This window comes from Myotis daubentonii, chromosome 9 (genome assembly GCF_963259705.1).
Source record: "Myotis daubentonii chromosome 9, mMyoDau2.1, whole genome shotgun sequence".
In the NCBI taxonomy this organism is placed as follows: domain Eukaryota; kingdom Metazoa; phylum Chordata; class Mammalia; order Chiroptera; family Vespertilionidae; genus Myotis; species Myotis daubentonii.
Genome location: NC_081848.1, coordinates 66,432,160 through 66,453,282, shown reverse-complemented (window position 1 = coordinate 66,453,282; position 21,123 = coordinate 66,432,160). Strand labels below are relative to the sequence as shown.

General features: G+C 39.9%; 2 protein-coding genes and 1 pseudogene across 5 annotated transcripts; 1 reads left to right on the top strand and 2 right to left on the bottom strand.

The window, feature by feature from the left end:
* Positions 1-1,416: 1,416 nt before the first annotated feature.
* Positions 1,417-19,992, bottom strand: LOC132241132 (glycine N-acyltransferase-like). 4 transcript variants are annotated; one of them, XM_059709271.1, is made up of 6 exons: positions 19,877-19,992; positions 15,133-15,228; positions 13,940-14,047; positions 6,910-7,036; positions 4,655-4,826; positions 1,417-2,545 (listed from the first exon to the last, which is right to left on the bottom strand). In XM_059709271.1, the coding sequence occupies exons 2-6, from the start codon at positions 15,208-15,210 to the stop codon at positions 2,143-2,145; spliced, it is 888 nt and encodes a 295-aa protein (XP_059565254.1). In that variant the 5' UTR covers positions 15,211-15,228; positions 19,877-19,992; the 3' UTR covers positions 1,417-2,142. The 4 variants fall into 4 exon arrangements, with proteins under 4 accessions (XP_059565254.1, XP_059565255.1, XP_059565256.1 ...); XM_059709272.1 differs by lacking the exon at positions 19,877-19,992 and adding an exon at positions 15,512-15,615; XM_059709273.1 differs by lacking the exon at positions 15,133-15,228.
* Positions 8,106-9,830, bottom strand: LOC132241130 (histone deacetylase 2-like). The gene has a single exon (XM_059709269.1). It carries the CDS (start codon positions 9,803-9,805, stop codon positions 8,339-8,341), a length of 1,467 nt encoding a protein of 488 aa, XP_059565252.1. The 5' UTR covers positions 9,806-9,830; the 3' UTR covers positions 8,106-8,338.
* Positions 15,829-16,976, top strand: LOC132241923 (large ribosomal subunit protein eL6-like; annotated as a pseudogene).
* Positions 19,993-21,123: the final 1,131 nt, after the last annotated feature.

The following is a 21,123-nucleotide window of genomic DNA, read 5'->3' as shown; positions in this document are numbered from 1 at the left end:
ACTCCCTTCTGGCCTGCAAAGTTTCTGTTGAGAAATCAGCTGACAGTCGTATGGGTATTCCCTTGTAGGTAACTGAGTTTCTTTCTCTTGCTGTTTTTAAGATTCTCTCTTTATCTTTTGCTCTTGGCATTTTAATGATGATGTGTCTTGGTGTGGTCCTCTTTGGATTCCTTTTTTTGGGGTTCTCCGCGCTTCTTGGACCTGTAAGTCCATTTCTTTCACCAGGTGGGGGAAGTTTTCTGTCATTATTTCTTCAAATAGGTTTTCAATATCTTGCTCTCTCTCATCTTCTGGCACCCCTATAATTCTGATGTTGGTACGCTTGAAGCTGTCCCAGAGGCTCCTTACACTATCCTCGCATTTTTGGATTCTTTTTTCATTTTGCTTTTCCGGTTGGGTGTTTTTTGCTTCCTCGCATTTCAAATCATTGACTTGATTCTTGCGCTCCTCTGGTCTGCTGTCGGGAGTCTGTATAATATTCGTTATTTCAGTCCGTGTATGCTTAATTTCTAGTTGGTTCCCCAATATAACATCGAGGGTCTCATTAGTTTTGTTGGAGATCTCATTAAGTTTATCGGCGGCTTCTAAACAGTTCTTGAGAGACCTTAAAAGTGTGGTTCTGAACTCTATATCTTCCATTGACAATTTTGTCCTGTTTCTTTGTCTCCGCATTTTGTTATGCTTCCTTGGTGCACCCCCTAGTGGTCTTTGTTCGCAGTCTTATAGTTAAACCTTGATTGTTGTAGCTAATCCCAGGGAGGGTTTGACCTCCAGGCCAAGTGGCTATGAGAATCAGCTGTGTCAGTAGTGAGAGAACTTCTGTCCTCTAGGGAGGTGCTAATCTAGCCTTTGCCTGAGGCTATCCGGCAAATGCCTCTGTGCAGGGCTTGGGCAGGGGGGGATCGAATAGGACCAACAGGGTGGGCCAGAGAGAGCAGTTATGGTGGCTCTCAGTCCTGTCCCCAGGGTCTCTGCCTCTCTGAGTCCCAGCACCCGCTGCAAAGCTCGGAGAGAAAGCTGCACTCGCTCTGACCGAAGCCAGACAGTCCCGCTTCTCCCGTTTGAGTCTGGGTCCCTAAAGACTCACCTGTATCTGGAGCTCAGAGTCTGCGACTCCCTCCGACTGAAAACGCCAACCGCGCCCTCCGCTGCCAGCCCGCTCCATGCACTCCACACCTCAGAATTTGACTTCAGCACTGCGCCTCCTCTGAGTGTCCGTATGCGTTTCTCTTTCCTCCTAGTTGTAGGACTTCCACTCAGCCAGCGTTCCTGTGGTTCTGGGTGATGTCCGGTCCGTCTTTTAGTTTCACTTTTGAAGTAGTTGTTCAAAGCAGCAAACTCCGGCGTTAACCTATGCCGCCATCTTGGTTCTCCCTCTCTCTCTCTTTTTTAATTGTAGTAACATTGGTTTATAACATTATATAAGTGTCATGTATACAACATTATAATTCAACATCTGTATACACTACAGCATGCTCACCAGGAAAGGTTTAGTTTCCCTCTGTCACCATATAATTGATCCCATTTACTGTTTTGCCCTTCTACCCCCTTTCCATCCGATAACCACCAATCTGCAGTTTGTGTCCATGAGTTTTGTTTCATTTGTTTGTTTTAATATTCCACACATGAATGATATTATACAGTATTTGTCTTTCTCCATCTGACTTATTTCATTTGCATAATACCCTCAAGTTATATGATATGTGTGTGTGTGTTATATTTCATGTGATTATAATATAAGGCTTGAGATGTGACCTGGGGAAGGATGACCAGCTGAAAAGATAGATTACTCTCCTGCCAACATTAAAAAGAAAGCCAGAAGGAAAAATTATAGAACCCAGCAAATATTACCACCTCCTGGCAAATTGGCAAGAGTCAATCAATGAACAAGAGTTCCAGGAAGGACAACATAGGAAAACATGCAACTGATATGAAGTGTGAGGAAGACCCTGGAAATATGGGAGCTATGCTGGCTGGGCAGCTTTCCAAGGAGGAAGCTAGGGGGAGCCTAGGAAGGTGGAGTATTAAGATTGAGCCTGTCCTGAGAGACCACTTCATTACCACTGATGACAATGTATTCTTTCTGTCCATTCATCCATATGTTCCTCCTGCTACAAGAGCAGCCCACCCAACACTGTCTTGTCACAGAGGCACACATTGCCACTGGTTCCAGTCACAGGGCATAGGGACACACTGGATTTTGAGATTCAGTCTTAGCATGCTGTGGTTGGCTTTATCCACGTGGGAATACATGGGGAAGCCAAGTTTCTCCAGAGCCTGGATCTGGGCACAGATGACGTGAAAGACGAGACGGTGTCCTCGGTACTCAGGCACAGTGCCTGCCATCCGCAGCTCTCCTGTCTGGTCCATCAGGGTCCAGGACACAGGGGTCCCCTCGGGCCCCAGCAGACAGAAGGAGGGGAAGGTCTGGATACAGCGCTCAATGAATCTCTGGCTCCTCTCATTGCCGCCGAAATGCCAGAATTTATTCACCAGGGCAGCATGTGTGACATCCAGGGATGAGAGTTTAAACATCTCTTGGTTGCTATTGGGAACAAGGGAAAAGAACAGCCCAAATATCATACGTATTGCGAAGTATTATATTTGTTTCCACGCAGATAGTGTCAAGAGGCAATTAGGCGTACATTTAAGGGTTTGTGCGTTGCAGCCACACTGCCTAGGTTCATCAACTGACTACTTGTGTGACTTGGGGCTGATTATTTAATCCCTCATTTCCTTTATTTTGTCATCTAATAACTAGGGATGATAATGACACCTCCCTCCTAGAATCATCGTGAGGCTTACACGAGCCCATGGAGATCAACGAACCAGTACCTGTCAGAGAGTGAGCACCCCACAGAGATTAGCTGCAATTGTTTTATTTGGCCCTGGCCATCACTCTCCAAAACTAGGTAGGGTAGGTGTTCTTATTCTCATTTTACCTAGAAGTAAAATGTTTTCAAGAAATTAAACAAGTGCTCTGATGCACATGTTAATGAGCTGTAGGTAAAATAAGAGATGAGAATCCTGGACTCTTAGAATGTTGGTGGGGAAGCTCAAGTCCAGAGAGGGGCAGTGATGTGGAGCGCAGGCAGCCCCTGAGGCACAGAACACTGAAGCCTGAAGGCTTCTGCTATGGTATTAGGGGCTTCAGCAAGTGTCTTGGAAAGAACCCACAATGTAGAACTAGAAGATGAAGACTCAAGGCCCAGTTACGCTTGACCTTCCATGTGACCTGAACAAGTGATTTTTTCATCTGAGCCTGGTTTCCGGCAGGAGATGGATAATATCTCCTACCTTGTCTATCTCATGGGATGGACAAGAAAATCAAATGAGTTGATAGATTTGGCAGTATCTTTCAGGTGGAATGTGCAATGCCATGCAAATAAAGCTTTTCTAAGCATATTAACACAGAGAGGGCCAAGGGTTTGGGTGTCTCCAGATCAAATCTCTGCCATCACTTTTTAATTTTCTTCAGTGTTCAGTAAAGCACCAATGGGAAAAAAATGTATAATTGGTCCAAGTTCTCTTTATTGGAAATCTTTTGTTCTGTGAAGCAAATTCGCAAAACGTATTTGTTAAGCGCCTACTACATAGCAGACACTATTATAGCTATTAAGGCTCTATCATTAAACAAGATAGAGAAGGTGTCTGCAGTTACAATATTGTTGGGCAGAATTCAAACATCAAATAAACATATAGGTTAACTAAGTTAGCTAATTACAAATAATCATCAGTGCTATGAAAAATATAAAACTGAGTCATGTGTGGAAAATAACTGGGAAGTGACTTCAGGTGGATGGTATAACCAGGACTCTATGGTAAGGTGACATTGGAGAAGTCCCGAATAACAAAAGAAGTCATGAGAGTTAAAAAAAAAGGTGGAGTGAAGGGAAAGACACTTTAGGGCCTAAAGTTTAGGCAGAGGGAAAACCTGATTGAAAGGGCCTGATTTTTCAATGATCAACAGTGGGAGGAAGACCAGTGTTGCTGGGGGCATAAGCAAGGGAGATGAGGCCTAGAAGGTAAATGGATGCTGGCTCTCATAGGACCATGAAGGAGTTCAGAATTATTTCAAGGTGAGACAGGAATACTAGAGTCTTTGAAGAGGAGAGGGACATGCTCTAATTTTTGTTTTTTAAAAGATTAGTTTGGGTGCTTTGCAGAAAATGGATTATAGGGAGTCTAAGCAAAAACTGAAAAAGAAGTTGGGAGGTATAATGTGCTGAATGGTGTGTCCACTCAAACGTATTTCCACCAGGAACCTGAAAACATGACCATATTTCAAAAAGGGTGTTTGCAGATGTAAATAAATTAAAGGTTTCAATATGAAATCATCCTGGACCTTAAATCCAATGACAGTCCTTATAATAGACAGAAGAGAAGACACACACACAGAGAAGGCCATGTGAGCACACCAGAGACTTGAGTGATGCAGCCACAAGACAAAGAATGCTTAGAGCCACCAGAAGCTGGAAGAGGCAAGGAAAGACTCTCTCCTAGAGGCTTTGAAGAGAACAATGGCTTGCCAACACAGTGACTTCAGAGAATAAATTTCTGTGGTTCCAAGCCACCCCAGTTTGAGGCCATTTTTCACAGCAGCTGGAAAACGAATGCATGGGCTCCTGAGAGATACATAGAGCTTCAGACTTACATGGAATCATGCGTGCCCCCACTTGGAGATAACTTCTTTGCATTCAGCAGGGAAGGCACCAATTTCTTTGCTGTCTGAAGGATCATATAGAGGAAGCATTGTGTTCGCTTGACCTGACTCAGTTTAACAGCTACAAGATTTTCTATCACCTCATCCAGGTTGGATTGTGAACCTAGATGAAGAAAAGAGGAATAACATGAGGTATCACTCTTCCTTTCTGTGTTGCCTAGGGGCTGGAAAGTTTGTGGTTTAGAGTCCTCAAAACCCATGTTCAATCATGACATGGCCTCTATAGGATTGAGGCTAAATTACTCCCACATTTTTTAAATTAAAAATTGGGACTACACAGTACAGTCATGACTATCAAAGTTGATGAGGTATAATCGTGATAACCAAAATGTATCAAACAAGCCTATGCACTGCATGCCATAGGGTGTTGCTGCAATGGTTTTGAGAGGGTTGTATTTTCCTTACTACCCTGATTTTTCCTCCTGAAATGACTCTGAGCTTAACCATGAAACTTGCTTTAGCCAGTGCAACAATAGTAAATGTAATTTAACAAGAAGCTTGAAAAGTAATGGTGCACTGAGTCTTGCCCTCTCTTTATTTTTTATTTTCTTTTTCTTGCCTTCTCTTTCTGCTTTTGAAAACTCTGTGACTTCTATATGTTGCCCAATCCATTTCCGCCAGCACAAGCAAAGCCAGCTATAGCCAGGCCTGGGGCGGTGTCTAACTAGTTCTACCAGCTCATAGACAAACCCCTGTGGATAGCAGCCACATGGATGAATCTAGGGGGAGCTAGCCAAAGAATCACCCAGATGAGTCCCATCTAAATTGCTGCCTCATGCCTGACTGGCATGACTCAGTGGTTGAACCTATAACCAGGAGGTCACAGTTCTATTCCTGGTCTGGGTATATGGTCAGGTTGCAGGCTCTATCCCTAGTGGAGGTGTGCAAGAGTCAGACAATCAATGATTCTCATTCAACACGTTGATATTTCTGTCTCTCTCCCTCTCCTTTCCTCTCTGAAAAAAATAAAAATAAATTTTAAGCCCTAACCGGTTTGGCTCAGTGGATAGAGCGTCGGCCTGCGGACTCAAGGGTCCCAGGTTCGATTCCGGTCAAGGGCATGTACCTTGGTTGCGGGCACATCCCCAGTAGGGGGTGTGCAGGAGGCAGCTGATCGATGTTTCTCTCTCATTGATGTTTCTATCCCTCTCCCTTCTTCTCTGTAAAAAAATCAATAAAATATATTAAAAAAAATAAATAAATTTTAAAATATAAATTGTTACCACACCAAATTGTGAGCTAATAAATTATTGCTGTTTTAAGTCATTGTTTCGGGATGGTTTGAAAACCAAATGATAAAACCAGACATAGAGGGTGCCAAGCACTTCTCATTCAATATCTGATTTAATCATTCAAAGGCTCTATATTTTAAATACTATCATAATCCTCACTTTACCCAGGAGGAAACTGATCCACAGACAGGTTGTTACTTGCTCTAGATTACATCCTCCCATATAATAGAGGTAATAGGCAAATTAACCCTCACACCCTCACAAGACGGCTGCCTACGACCAGGCCTGCAGGGGGGTTAGTGAGGGACAACCAAATAACTGAATAGCAGGCTCTGTGGGGCGACCAGGTCAGTGGGGGGAGGGGCATGAGGGGCGACCAACTGGTGGGGGGATGCAGTTGGGGGTGACCAGGCTGGCGGGGTGGAAGTTGGGGGCAACCAGGCCAGTGGTGGGGAGCAGTTAGAAGCAACCAGGCCAGCAAGGAGGAAGCAATTGGGGGCAACCTGGCTGGCAACAGGGGGCAGTTAGGGGCAATCAGGCTGGCATGCAGAGGCAGTGAGGGGTGATCAGGCTGGCACACAGAGGCAGTGAGGGGTGATCAGGCTGTTGGGGCGGGGGCAGTTAGGGGCAACCAAGCAGGCAGGCAGGTGAGCGATTAGGAACCAGCAGTCTAGGATTGTGAGAGGGATGTCTGACTGCCGGTATAGGCACAATCTCCGGGATTGGGCCTAAACCAGCAGTTGGACATTCCCCAAGGGGTCCCGGATTGGAGAGAGTGCAGGCTGGGCTGAGGGGACCCTCCCCCATGCACAAATTTTGTGCACCGGGCCTCTAGTAACTAATAACTAATGGGGCTTGAAGTAAAGATATATGGAATGTAGGGGTGTTATTCAAAATGAAAAGTGTATAGACATGGAAAATCCCAGCAACTGGAACACATTCCAATCCCCTTACTTTGAATCTGCAAATGTTGTTTCCAGTTTATGACTTCTGGTGAGCCAAGGAATTCATGACAGTTCTTGGGGTCCTTGGAATAGATTTGGTAAGTATTGGTGTAGTGATCAAGGTCATCTACCATCTCCTGTTTGGTTTGGGAAAAGTAGAATCAACAGAAATAATTGTAGTTTGTGATTGCCATACATGGTTGTCAGTGTTCCATTATATTATGGTATTTTTAGTACTAAAATATTAGGTTTTCCTCTTGGTGTATTGCCTTTATTGAAGAATGATTTATATTATTAGGTCAACTCAAGCACTTCCTTATTCAACTAACAATAAAAATATCCTGGATAAACTATTCTTAAATCAACTATTACTATAAAATTTCAAACAGAAATGATCCATTTAGAATTTAACATTTCTTTCAAAAAGCACAGCAGAGTCAGACTTCTAGTAAAATGTCTTTTGTACAAGTTTATTCTCTTGTAGTAAATGTGCTAACTCCAATGGCTTCAGTAGAAAACAATAGCAAAACCCCTCCCAAAGCAAAGATACTTTGTGTTCCCTTCTTGTGATTTTTAAAACCAATCAGAGTAGGGAAATAATCATATTGTATCATGCTATGCAAATTCTTAGGAACAGGCAGATGCAATGGTCAGATATTTCTAAACATCAATAATGATTTTCTTTCTTTTTTTTTTCAGAAAGGCCAATTACTTTTTTTTTAAAATATATTTTATTGGTTTTTTTTTTTTTATAGAGTGGAAGGAAGAGGGATAATTAGAAACATCAAAGAGAGAGAAACCTCAATCAGCTGCTTCCTGCACAGCCCCTACTGGGGATGTGCCCACAACCAAGGTACATGCCCTTGACCGGAATCGAACCTGGGACCCTTCAGTCCGCAGGCCGATGCTTTATCCACTGAGCCAAACCAGTTAGGGCAAATATATTTTATTGATTTTCTTTTTACAAAGAGGAAGGGAGAGGGATAGAGAATTAGAAACATCGATGAGAGAGAAATATCGATCAGCTGCCTCCTGCACTGGGGATGTGCCTGCAACCAAGGTACATGCCCTTGACCGGAATTGAACCTGGGACCCTTGAGTCCACAGGCTGACGCTTTATCCACTGAGCCAAACTGGTTAGGGCATCAGAAAGGCCAATTACTTCTTTAATAGATCAGTTTTTGACATAATAACTTACTCAATTTTAAATACTATCACATAAAGCATGGTGGAGAAAAGAAATTTTGCTTCATAATTAGAAACTCGCACTAAAACTTGCCAAGAACAAAAACAAACCAAAGAAATAAAGCCATTTGAAAATAAATACAGTCCATGCCAAAGTAGTATAAAGTGAAGCCAGAAGTCTTCAAAAAGAAAACACTTTTCTTGCCAATATTTTCTTATTTTTTAATGTTTTCTGAAATTGGAGACTTTCAAATTCAAGGGTTGCTGAGCTGTTCTGATTTGGCTCCTTTGGTGTCTGTTTTTTCACCACTATTATCCTTGGATTCATCTTCTTCCTTAACATCAGCTTTTTTGTCTTCTGTTTCCGTCTTGTCTTCCTCAATTCTAGCTTTCTTTGCTCCTTTCTTATGATCCGCCACATTTCTACGACCTCCTTCTCCTTCATCCTCTGAATCTGAGAATTCTTCATCACAAGCTATCCGTTTGTCTGATGCTCGAATAGAAATTCTCTTGTCTGGGTCTTCTCCATCTTCATCTCCGTTGTCTTCATGAACAGCATCTTCTGGAATAGCTTGCATTTGGACACCAGGTGCATGAGGCAACATGCGTAAATTTTCAAATAAATGCTGTTTTATCTTTTCCATATATTCTGGAGTGTTCTGGTTTGTCATATTTGAAGGACTAATATGCAGTTTGAAGTCTGGTCCAAAATACTCAAAGTAATCATTATATGGCAATTCATTAGGAATCTCACAATCAAGGGCAACTGCAGTCTCATATGTCCAACAGCGAGCAACGTTACGAATTGTGTATCCACCTCCCCCAAGCATCAATAATGGTAAATTGAAAGTTTTTACAACTTCTACACATTTAGCATGACCTTTGACTGTCAGATTGAAGCAACCAAGTCTATCACCAGATAGCGAGTCTGCACCACACTGTAGCACCACAGCACTAGGTTGATACATCTCCATCACTTTTGAGATGACAGGCTTAAATATTTGCCCATAAGATTCATCATCTATACCCTCTCTCATTGGAAAATTGACAGCATAATATTTGCCTTTTCCTGCACCAATATCCCTCAAGTCTCCTGTTCCAGGAAAGCATTCCCCGTATTTATGGAATGATACAGTCATTACACGATCTGTTGTATAAAAAGCTTCTTCAACACCATCACCGTGATGGATATCAATATCAATATATAAGACTCTCTGGTGATACTTTAGTAATTCAAGGATGGCAAGCACAATATCATTAACATAACAAAATCCTGATGCTTCTGATTTCTTAGCATGATGCAATCCTCCAGCCCAATTAACAGCCATGTCAGTTTGTTGTTGGTTTAACCTCACAGCTCCAGCAACTGAGCCACCAGTTGAGAGCTGACAAAACTCAAAGAGTCCATCAAACACTGGACAATCTTCTCCAACATTAAATCTCTGCATCTGCTTACTATACTCAGACATGTTATCTGGTCTTATTGAACGTAGAAATTTGATGTACTCATCACTGTGGTATTTTGTCATTTCTTCAGCAGTGGCTTTATGGGGCCTATATATTTCCATTTTTCTATATAAGCCATAATTTATCATCAAGTTATGGGTCATGCGGATTCTATGAGGTTTCATAGGATGGCCTTGTCCATAGTAATAGTTTCCAATATCACCATCGTAGTAGTAGCAGACTTTCTTTTTGCCACCTTCCTGACTGTACGCCATGGGCTCCGCGGGGAGAGAAAAGGGCTGTGGCTTGAGTGGGGGAGGCCGACTGGAGGCGGGAGGACGAGCCCAAGCGAGGAGAGGGTGCCGGAAGGGCTCCGTACAGCCGGGCAGAGGGGCCGAGAGCGTGGAGCAGGGGAGGCCGCAGTGCCAACTCCAGAAATGTATTTTTTAAACTTACAGAATGGTATTGTTGGGGTCCAGCATCAGCAGGTCGAGGGGTTCCCAAAGGTGTGGACGGAATCGGCGAAGAAGGAATGACACAGAGTCAGCGTTCAGTTGATCAGCATAGCGAGGTTCTCTAGCCAGGTTTGGTTCTTATTGTCCTGTTACATCTGTATTTATACCAGTTGATTTTAATCCTATCCATTCTATTCCAAAGGTTAGGGTGTTTGTTAATCTAGTTCTGTTGAGTTTAATCCTAACAATTCTATTCCAAAGGTTAGGGCGTTTGTTAATCTAGTTCTGTTGAGTTTAATCCTAACAATTCTATTCCAAAGGTTAGGGCGTTTGTTAATCTGGTTCTGTTGAGTTTAATCCTAACAATTCTATTCCAAAGGTTAGGGCGTTTGTTAATCTGGTTCTGTTGAGTTTAATCCTAACAATTCTATTCCAAAGGTTAGGGCGTTTGTTAATCTAGTTCTGTTGAGTTTAATCCTAACAATTCTATTCCAAAGGTTAGGGCGTTTGTTAAACTAGTTCTGTTGAATTTAATCCTGTCTAGGTTAATCTCTGTGTTCCATTATAAGGGCTATTCCAAGGTCACTGCTCTACTGATAAGCTACAAGGAAGTGACTGAAGGAGATGATCCTACCCAGTAAAGGTTATGTCCTCCCAGCCCCACTGCTTGCCTTCCCTGGGACTGCCCCGTGGAGGTGGGTCTCCAGGGGTATAGGCTTTGGTGCTTTCCCTGGTGAGCAGACCCCTGGGGATGTGGGCCCAACAAGTCCCAAATTTATTGCCAACAGTCTTAGTCCAAGTTCTTCATAAGTAGTACATGGTATTTCTGTAACACTAGGGGGTTTCACTTCCTTAGTCCTGTTAATCCCTAACTCCAGAGAAAAAATCCTCACCTGGGGAAACAACCTTTCTTGGGGAGGTGGTCTTGTTTAAAATACATAGCGCTAAGAGGGGGAGCAAACATATTAAGAACAGTATGCCATACGTGCCAGGTCCCTTGAAACATATGCTGTGCAGATGTTTCTTCCCTGTAGCGACTGTGTCAAGCAACAAGGATGGACCGGCTCCAGCAGGTATGTAAAAACTACATTCCAGGCCTCTAGTATTTTATACATTTTTATATAGCTAACACATTATTCAGCTCAAAACACTGGTTTCCTCAGCAATAACTATTAGAAAATATGGTGAGAAGATAATCTCATCAATAATGATTTTCTAAATAAAGATGCAATATTGCTCCCTCTCTACCTCAAATAAAATAATTTTTCTAACCTTTATAAAACTCAACTAGAGAGTAAATTTGCAAGCAAAATCTTTGGCCAGAGGAATAAATCTTGCTCTAGTCCAAAGATTTTTAGAACATGTGAACATGTCTTTATCAAAATTGATGGAGATAACAGACTTAGAATACCCACCTATAAATGATGAAACTAATGAAAAGTTATAAGCTGAGTAAGTTCTGAAGATCTGATGTACAGCATGATAATTATAGTTAGTAAATATTTTATTATATATACTTGAAAGCTGCTAAGAGAGAAAATCTTAAATATTTTCACCACAAAAAAGAAACAGTAATTATGTGACAGGATAGAGGTGTCAGCTAAAGCTATGGTGGTGATAATTTTGCAATATATGTGTGTATCAAATCTACACATTGTACATCTTCAACATACACAAGTTTAGATGTCAATTATCTCTCATAAAGCTGGAAAACCTTATTTTAAATATTTTTTTCATCAATTCTCCCCTGAGGATTTTTCCCCATTGAATTTTTAAAATCTTTATTGTGGAAAGCCCTACATTGATTTTTAGCGTGAGTGGACAGGAGGAGGAGAGACAGAGAGAAAAACATCAATGTGTGAGAGACACATCAAGTGGTTGCCTCCCACACGGTCTCCAACTTGGGCCAGGGACTGAGCCTGAAACAGATGTATGTTTCCTTGATTGGAATCCAACTCAGGACCCTTCAGTCTCTGGGTCGAGACTGTAATCATTGAGCCAAATCAGCTAGGGCAAGATTGTATTTTTTTTTCTTTTATTGTTTTATTGCTTAAAGTATTACAAAGTGTATTACATATATCTCCCTTTTTTACCCACCCTTGATAATCCCCTGGCCTCTCCTACCCCCCAGTGTCTTATGTCCATTGGTTATGCTTATATGCATGCATACAAGTCCTTTGGTTGATCTCTTACCCCCCTCCCTCCCGCGCCCCAACCCTCCCCGGCCTTCCCGCTGTAGTTTGACAGTCTGTTAATGGCTGCTCTGCCTCTGATTCTATTTTTGTTCATAAGTTTATAATGGTCTTTATTATCCATAAATGAGTGAGATCATGTGGTATTTTTCCTTCATTGACTGGCTTATTTCACTTAGCATAATGCTCTCCAGTTCCATCCATGCCGTTGCAAATGGTAAGAATTCCTTCTTTTTTACAGCAGCACAGTAATCCATCGTGTAGATGTACCACAGTTTTCTAATCCATTCATCTACTGATGGGCACTTAGGCTGTTTCCAGATCTTAGAAGATTGTATTTTTGACAGTTGCTCAGATAATATTTCTTATTTAGGTTTCTATCAATAATTCAAAGCCTTTATTTTTCAAATTATTTAATTTGGTGAAATTTATAAGTAATGTTTAATATTAATAAATTTAGATTATTGCTTAATTTATTAAAATATAATTATATATTTTTTAGTTTTGAAATATTTTAACTATTTAATTTAATTAATTTAAAAAAATTATCACAATATATAACAACTCCAACCATGTCTTTTGCTTTTAAATTTCCCTAATTCACGATGTTATTTTAGACCTTATGCCGCTCAATTGGTATTTTGTTTGCTTTGGATGAAGTCCTGCCTTGACCCTCTATAAAAAAATCTTATTTATCTTTAACACGCAGTTTTGGTAAATTTTCCTCCTTTCCCTGCAACCTCTACTATATATAGTTTTTAAAAAATGCCCTATTTTATTGACTTTACTGATCGCAGTTGGTTACAATACCATGCAGCCTCTCTAATGGGAAGACAGTATCACAAGAAGTTGTGAGTTAGCACTAGTGAGTTGACTAGTGGTGTGGTTTCAAGGTTGGTATTTTTAAAAGATAGGAAGTGATTTTTTCCCATAAGCTAAGAGTTAAAAGTGTTTGATTCAAAACAATAAAGATGTCGATTCTGAGAAATGTTGCTTTAATATCTTGAACAAAAGATCAGCTTTTGTCTATCTCCTCAACATAATCTTACATTAGCAAAACCAACTATTGGGTGTCTCTCTTCCCATAAACTAAATGCAAGAAATAATGAAAGGTGCTTGGTCTTCAGCATCACCAGGATGCTGTTTGGGGTCCTGTCTTGAAAACAAATTAAAACAATGAATGAGTATGAAAATGTACCATATAGCCCAGCCGGTGTGGCTCAGTGGTTGAGCATTGACCTATGAACCAGGAGGTCATGGTTCCATTCCTAGTCAGGGCACATGCTCAGGTTGTGCGATCAATCCCCAGTGAAGGGCATGCAAGAGGCAGTCAATCAATGATTCTCTCTTATCTTTGATGTTTCTATATCTCTCCCTTCCTTTTACTCTCTGAAATCAATAAAAATATATTAAAATATATAGTTTTAATCAGCTTTCCACATGTGTTACTTCTTTTTTAAGTTTATTTTTCAATTACAGTCGATATTCAATATTATTTTATATTAGTTTCAGGTGTACAGCAGAGTGGTTAGACAATCATTTCATTCAATTCTCCTGTTGCTGCACATTTCAGACCATGCTGTAATTTATCTGTGGACTCACTTGTATTCTCTTCCAGGCTGTGGAATTTTCGAGGACAGGGACTGTTTACTATTCCTGGGATTCATTTCTGTATGCCCAGGTCTCCCACACTGCCAGGTCCAGATAAACACCTAGCAAATACATACATAGATGCACATTCATTCCATATCTGACACCTTACCTGCTCCTGAGGGCGGACAACTACCGTATTAAAATCAGGCCACTTGTCCACCAGAGCCTTCAGCTTGAACGGGTTTCCCTGGTTCATGTGGAAGATGGTCCCATACACCTGCAGCATCACAAGAAAGTGGGAGGGTCAATGTACAGGGGTTGGTAAAAATAGGTTTACGGTTGTTTATGTGTAAAAAGTCATGCAGGTTATGACTATTACAATAGCTTTATTAACTCTGTTTCATGTACTCACAACTATAAACCCACTTTTCCCACCCCTGTATTAGGAAAGAATGTTAAAGTAACTTGGTTGATCAGGACAGGTTTATTTCTATGAACTCACGGAATTTTATCATTGAAAGGTCTCTGAGTATTTCTGCCAAGCAATTTTAAGTTTTAGTGTTTTGTCTCAATAAATGTATCTTTTAGAAATATAATCACATTGTAAAATATTCAGACTAATAAAATTTATGAATAAAAATCATGAACTCTCCCATTGTAGAATTTAATACACATTTAATGTAATGTATATCAATTATATCTCAATTTTTTAAAAAAGAGAAAAAACTCTTTTAATACATTTTCTACTATTCATGCACATGCACAACAAATTTTGCAAAATTAAAAAAATCACATAGATGTGATATAATACATTCTAGTCATATTTCTTTTCCAATAAATAAAAATAATTTTAATGACTTCAGAGCATTCTATGACATGAATGAACAAACCTTATTTTTTTAAAAACTTTTAATTTATTCACATGAAGTAGCAAAGAAAGTACAAAGAGGTTCCATAATATATCTCCTTGCAAAGAGGTGATGTGAACTAAATGAGCTGTAGCATGAGTGAATTCCTGCCCAGCTGGCGTGGCTCCATGTTGACCTATGAACCAGGAGATCATGGTTTGATTCCAGGTCAGGGCACATGCCCTGGTTGCCAGCTCAGTCCCCATTAAGGGGCATGCAGGAGGCAGCTGATAATGACTCTCATCATTGATGTTTCTATCTCTCTCTCCCTCTCCCTTCCTCTCTGAAATTATATATATATATATATATATATATATATATATATATATATATATATACACATATATATATATATATATATTAAAAATAGATGCCTAATAACAGCTCATTCTCTTTCCTACTCTGTCACAGGAAGATGCCACCCTTTGTTTCCCTGAGATTGTTCCAGTCTCACCTTTAAGGACTCAGGGAGGCTCTTCCTCAAGGATTTTTCTAGCATCTGCAGCATTTGTGGGCCCTGCAAGTGGAGCATCTTGGCAGGTATTTTAGCCTAGAGGGAGGATCAACAAACAGCCAGGATGTAAAAATGCTGAACCCGTAGGAACTAGATCCACACACCTTTACCTGAATCTTAGAAGGTAACAGATAAGTCTGCCCACTTCTAAAGTAACGCCTTAGGGGAAGGAAAAGTAGAGTCACTCTAGATTTCAAGCCTTACTCGGAAGGAGACACAACATAAAAGTTCCGAAGGAACTACCAGGGAGAAACAAGAGTAGCAGGTTCTATGCTAATGCCCATGACCTTCTTCAGTGCCCTCTATTGGTGTTACCCACACTGAAGTCCTCAGTAACGCCAAGGAAGGAGGAGGTTGGCAGGAAGCACCTGGTTCTCCTTCTGAAAATTTTCCCTTCACTTCTGACACTACTCTACATTTTCATTTAATTCACATTTATTTTAACAAACATGTTACGTAAATATGCTAGTGCGTCTTTGGGGATCTGGTTGTAGTCAATGATTAGCCCAATGCCACCACTAGCAAACTCTGTAATCTCCAAAAAGTTACTTACCCTCTTGGTTCCATAATTTACTCATTAATCCTAATGAAAACAGACTCTACCTAGAAAAGTATTGCCTCTTTCCCATCTGCAAGATGGTGGGTGAAGAAGCTGAGAGGCAAGATACTAAGGAGAAGAAACCCAGAGCCAAGAAGGCTGATACTGGTGAAAAGGTTAAGAAGGGTAACCCTTGCTCTAGCTGATTTGGCTCAGTGGATAGGGCATCAGCTGTGGACTCAAGGATTCCGGCTTTGATTCCAGTCAAGAGCACATGCCCTGGTTGTGGACTCAATTCCCAGTAGGGGATGTGTAGGAGGCAGTTAATCAATGATTCTTTCTCATTGATGTTTCTATCTCTCTCTCTCTCCCTCTCCCTTCCTCTCTGAAATCAATACAAATATATTTTAAAAAAAGAAAGGTAACCCCAAGGTCAAGATGAGTAAGAAGAGGAAGCCCCACTACAACTGAAACCCTATCTTGGTCAGAGGAATTGGCAGATATTCCTGGTCGGCTATATATTCCAGAAAGGCCATGCACAAGTGGAAGTATTCAGTAGCTAAATCCTTGATTGAAATGAAAAAGTTATTGCTGCTGTCACAAAACCAGTTGGTAGTGACAAAAAAATGTGATATCCAAGTGCTTACACTTTGCAAAATGCCTAGATACTACCCCACTGAAGATGTGCCTCCAAAGCTGTTGAGCCATGACAAGAAGCCCTTCAGTCAGCATGTGAGAAAACTGTAGGCCAACCTCACTCCCGGGACCATTCTGATCATCCTCCCTGGGCACCACGGAGGCAAGAGAATGGTTTTCCTGAAGCAGCTGAGCAGGGGCCTTAATGTCTGCAACTCTGTGCCTTAATCATTAAGTTCCTCTGCATAGAACACACCAGAAATTCATCATCGCCATCTCTACCAAGACGGGAACCAGTGGTGTGAAAATCCCAAACATCTCACTGGTGCTTACTTCAGGAAGGAGGAGCAGCGCCTGCCCAGTCACCAGGAGGGTGAGCTCCTCAACACAGAGAAACAGAAATATGAGAGGACAGAGAAGTGGGAGGTTGATCAGAAAGCCATGGGTTTGCAACTTCTGCCAAAAATCAAAGGTGTTCCTCAGCTCCAGGCTACCTCCCTCTGTGTTTGCTCTCCCCAACTGCCTTTACCCTCACAAACTGGTGTCCGAAATTTCTTACAAAAACCAAACTGAACACCTAGTTGGTTTAGAAATAAAAAGAAAATCATAGCGATGGTTAAATGAGTTAATACATATTAAGTGCATAGTAGAGTTTCTAGCATATAACTCAAAATTATTATTTTATTACTGTTATTATTAATATAATTACTGGCAGCTAACCACACAGTATTTCAGTTCAGCCCACTGGATTTTTTTTTTTTTTTTAAAGAAATGTAGTGTAACTTTAACCGAGCCCACAGTGTGAGTGTTTTCAGTGTGAATAGTGTCCTGAGAATAACACCAGCACTTAGGTGAGAGACAGTTTGCGGGGATTAAATGAGTAATCCAGGCACTGGCATCAAGTGAGTAAAAAAGCCCAAGGGAATTTCTTAGTAAGTGCCTGGCACACAATAGTATTTGTGTGTCATGATTATAATCATTCCCCGAAGGAAGCAGAGAAAAGATTGTTTGATGTACTCAGCCCTTTAGGGCTGAGGCACTCTGGTTTCCCTGAACTCTGGCCAGAATGTTTCTTTCTTTCTCTCTTTCTCTCTCTCTCTTTCTTTCTTTCTTTCTTTCTTTCTTTCTTTCTTTCTTTCTTTCTTTCTTTCTTTCTTTCTTCCTTTCTTTCTTTCTTTCTTTCCTTTCTTTCTTTCTTTCTTTCTTTCTTTCTTTCTTTCTTTCTTTCTTTCTTTCTTTCTTTCTTTCTTTCTTTCTTTCTTTCTTTCTTTCTTTCCTTTTCTTTTCTTTTCTTTTCTTTTCTTTTCTTTTTTTTTTCTTTCTTTCTTTCTTTCTTTCTTTCTTTCTTTCTTTCTTTCTTTCTTTCTTTCTTTCCTTCCTTCCTTCCTTCCTTCCTTCCTTCCTTCCTTCCTTCCTTCCTTCCTTCCTTCCTTCCTTTCTTTCTTTCTTTCTTTCTTTCTTTCTTTCTTTCTTTCTTTCTTTCTTTCTTTCTTTCTTTCAGAAACACAGGTCCTGTGGGAATGATCAGCTACAGAGACTTGTACAGATAGAACCAGTGGTAGTCGCTTTCAATGGGAAAAGATTTCTGGTTCCAAAGATCTCATTTACTCTTTGGCACCTAACGTTTGACCAGGGTTAAAATTGTTTGCACAACTCAATGTTCTTGACTTTTCCATGTGCATGTGTCCTGTCCCATACCCTTAGTTGCTTGCCAGCCATTTTATCCTCTCTAAGGCTACTTCTGAGTTTGGGAAGAGGACAGTCTTTGCTGGCATCATGATTTTTGTTGTCTCTTTTAAAAACAGCTTCAACGCTGAGTAATTTAAATGGACATAATTAAAAGCATGTAATGTGAACAAGTCTACAGATTTAACAGATTATAAGCCCATGAAACCTTCATCATACTTAAGAGAGAGAAAATTTCCTTCATCCTCAACATTTCTGAAACTTTAGTGACTCTAGTCTAAAACAACTCACTAGTATGTGAGCTTTCAGCCTCGGCAGTGGGCAAAGTCCACAGAGAAGGCGCTTTAGACCCAGTCTTCCCCTTACTGGAAATGTCCTCAATAGGGACAACTCAAACAAGGAAAATGAGTCGTAGAGAGCAGTTTTATAAAGCAACATCAACAAATAGGAAAAAATAAGACTCAGTCTCCTTTGTCACTGGAATGAGGTTACATAAATTATGACCTGTTAGTGTATTGCAACTGCAAGGAGCCATTACCATAAGAACTATGATACAACACAGGCATGCACAAGGGACAGTATTAAAACAACAGGAGAAAATGTGGAACAGAAAATAGTACATGGTTTTTAATGATAATATGTATATCTGCGTTTATATAATTCAATATATAATATACATGAGGATTTTAAGAATATAGAAAATAAAATTTAGAAGGGAAAATAAAATATTAAAAACTATTTTATAAAGAAAGAAAAATTGCAGTATCCAGTTAATATGGATACATATTACCTTGAGAATATGTAGCCATTTGTTTTTACACATTGTTTTATTTTTTACAAAAATAAGGGCATGATATATATATAATTTTGTTACTTGTTTCTAAATTTAAAATGACATAATCCATGTCATCAAATATTTTAGAACATGAATGTTAAAAAGTATCTCTATATAGTGAATATATATTTCATTATTATAAATAATATAGATTATATTTTATTATTCCATTGTATGCATGTACCATACATATTTTGAACCAGTCTCCTATTATTGGACATTAGGGTTGCTAACTGTTTTTCTCTAATGTTAATAATTTTCTGTTGAACAGATTCTGTAAATATATATTCATGTTTATTTTCTTAAGATAAAGTTTTTGGAAGTGGAACTGCTGGATTAAAAGCTTATTTTTAAGCTTTAAATAATCTTCAAATATATTAAACAAAATTTTAAAAGTTAAAAAGCCCATTTATGGTCAGAGCATTATAGATAAAATCTTTTAAATTACTGCCCCCACCCTCCCCCACCCCCACACGCACATGATTTAAATGAACAGTACATCTGGTCCGAATATTTTCTTTCTTATTTTAATAGAGTACTTTACTCTCCTGGTTAACATTTATCCCAGGAACAAGCTGCCTCCTTTAGACTGTTTCCCCCCCAAAATACAAAATAACGTCTGCATAATATTTCTATACACTAGGTGCTAAATTAATGTTACTTGGACCGAGAATCCTTTCTTGCCAATGTTATTACCTCTCCCTTCACCCACCCACTTCCAAAATCCCTTCATAACATTTATTCATTCAGAATGGAGAACTGACTTAGTCCTCCTGAGAATTTTTCCACCGTACATCTGCTGTGTACATAGTAGGTGCAGAAACATTGTCTATCAAATGGAACAGATTCCCTTTCCCATGGTCCAAGTATCACTAAATAAGATCAACACTTCTTCTCTAAAACCACCAACGTCATTTGCTGTAGGAAAAGAGGGAGAAGGCGGGGGGTGTCACAAAGCAGTGGGTCTTTCCAGTGAGATGAGTTCTCACCTGGAAGGTGAACTCCACGCAGACTGGTCCCCAGGAACAGATGGGAGGCAGCAGACTTTTTCAGACTAAAAGATCCCCTTTATCCTTGCATGCACAGCTCAGACCTGCAAAGCATGTTTTGGTAAATTTTCTACAGAAATCATTAAGCTGAAGCTCGTAATGTGGACCTTGCTCTTTGAAAAGCTGGGGGTGGAGGATGGGGAGGTGGAGAGCTCTGTAAGCTGGTGTGGGTTCCAGAGGCATTCAATTGTTCCCTCTGGGTGGCATAGTCAGAGAGCTGGTTCTCCAAATTTGGGAATCTGGTTGTGTCCCAGGGTTGGATCCATTTACTAGTTGTTTGTCTTTGTCCAGTTGTCTAGTCTTTGTGCTTCAGTTTCCTCACCTGCAGGTAGAGTGAATAATGCTACCCACTCTTACTAGTTTCTGGTGTTTTCTTTCTTCTTCTTTTTTAAGTTAAATGAGTTAACATTTGTGAAATGCTATCAGAAGTGATAGTATTGTTCTATTTTTTTTTTAAAGGATCTAGGTTCCATGAAGATAAGCTTGTTTCAACCCCAGGGAACTGTAACTTAAGATCTGTGTGTTTGTAAATTATACCTCATTTTAAAAGAGAGACTCTCTGTGTATTAAACTTCCCTAGTTATTGTATGTCCAAAATTTTTTTAAAAATTGTCGTTCTAATTAAATGCTGTTTTGCCATATTTTCTAATGTATTTAACATTTTTATTTTGTTAGTACATTTTCTTTATTCTTAATTTTTCAGTTACCTTTGGCATACACTATTATATTAGTTTCAGGTGAACAACATAGTGGATGGACATTTATATAACTTATAAAGTTATTGCTCTGATCAGTCTATTACCCATCTGATAGCAAACATAGTTAATACAACATTATTGACTATATTCCCTATGCTGCACTTTGTTCCCAGTGTTTTGCCTTCCTTTATGTTTATAGGCCCAAGACCTGAAACTTTGATATTGCTTCTTTGTTTACTAGGTACCTGGACCTGCTGGTGAGAAGATTCTTAGTCTTCTGGACATAATGAGTCTGTTCCCTCTCTCTGGAACTTGTAAGAATTTGTTTTCATCGCTGGGGCTTTGAAATTGCACAGTAATGTGTCTAACAAGTTTCTTTCACATTTAGTCTGAACTGTGTTCTTTCAATCTTAAGACATTCTTTACTTTTGGAAAATTTTCTGCTTCTCCTGTTACTTCTGCTTTTTCTTCCCTTTCCCTCCTTTTAAA

Coding starts and splice junctions, on each gene's coding strand:
- LOC132241132 (XM_059709271.1), bottom strand. CDS start 15,210: ATGCTCCACTTGCAGGGCCCACAAATGCTGCAGATGCTAGAAAAATCC. Junction 14,048..15,132: donor GCCTCCCTGAGTCCTTAAAG/GTGAGACTGGAA, acceptor GTGATGCTGCAG/GTGTATGGGACCATCTTCCA. Junction 2,546..4,654: donor GGGGGCACGCATGATTCCAT/GTAAGTCTGAAG, acceptor TGTTCCCAATAG/CAACCAAGAGATGTTTAAAC.
- LOC132241130 (XM_059709269.1), bottom strand. CDS start 9,805: ATGGCGTACAGTCAGGAAGGTGGCAAAAAGAAAGTCTGCTACTACTAC.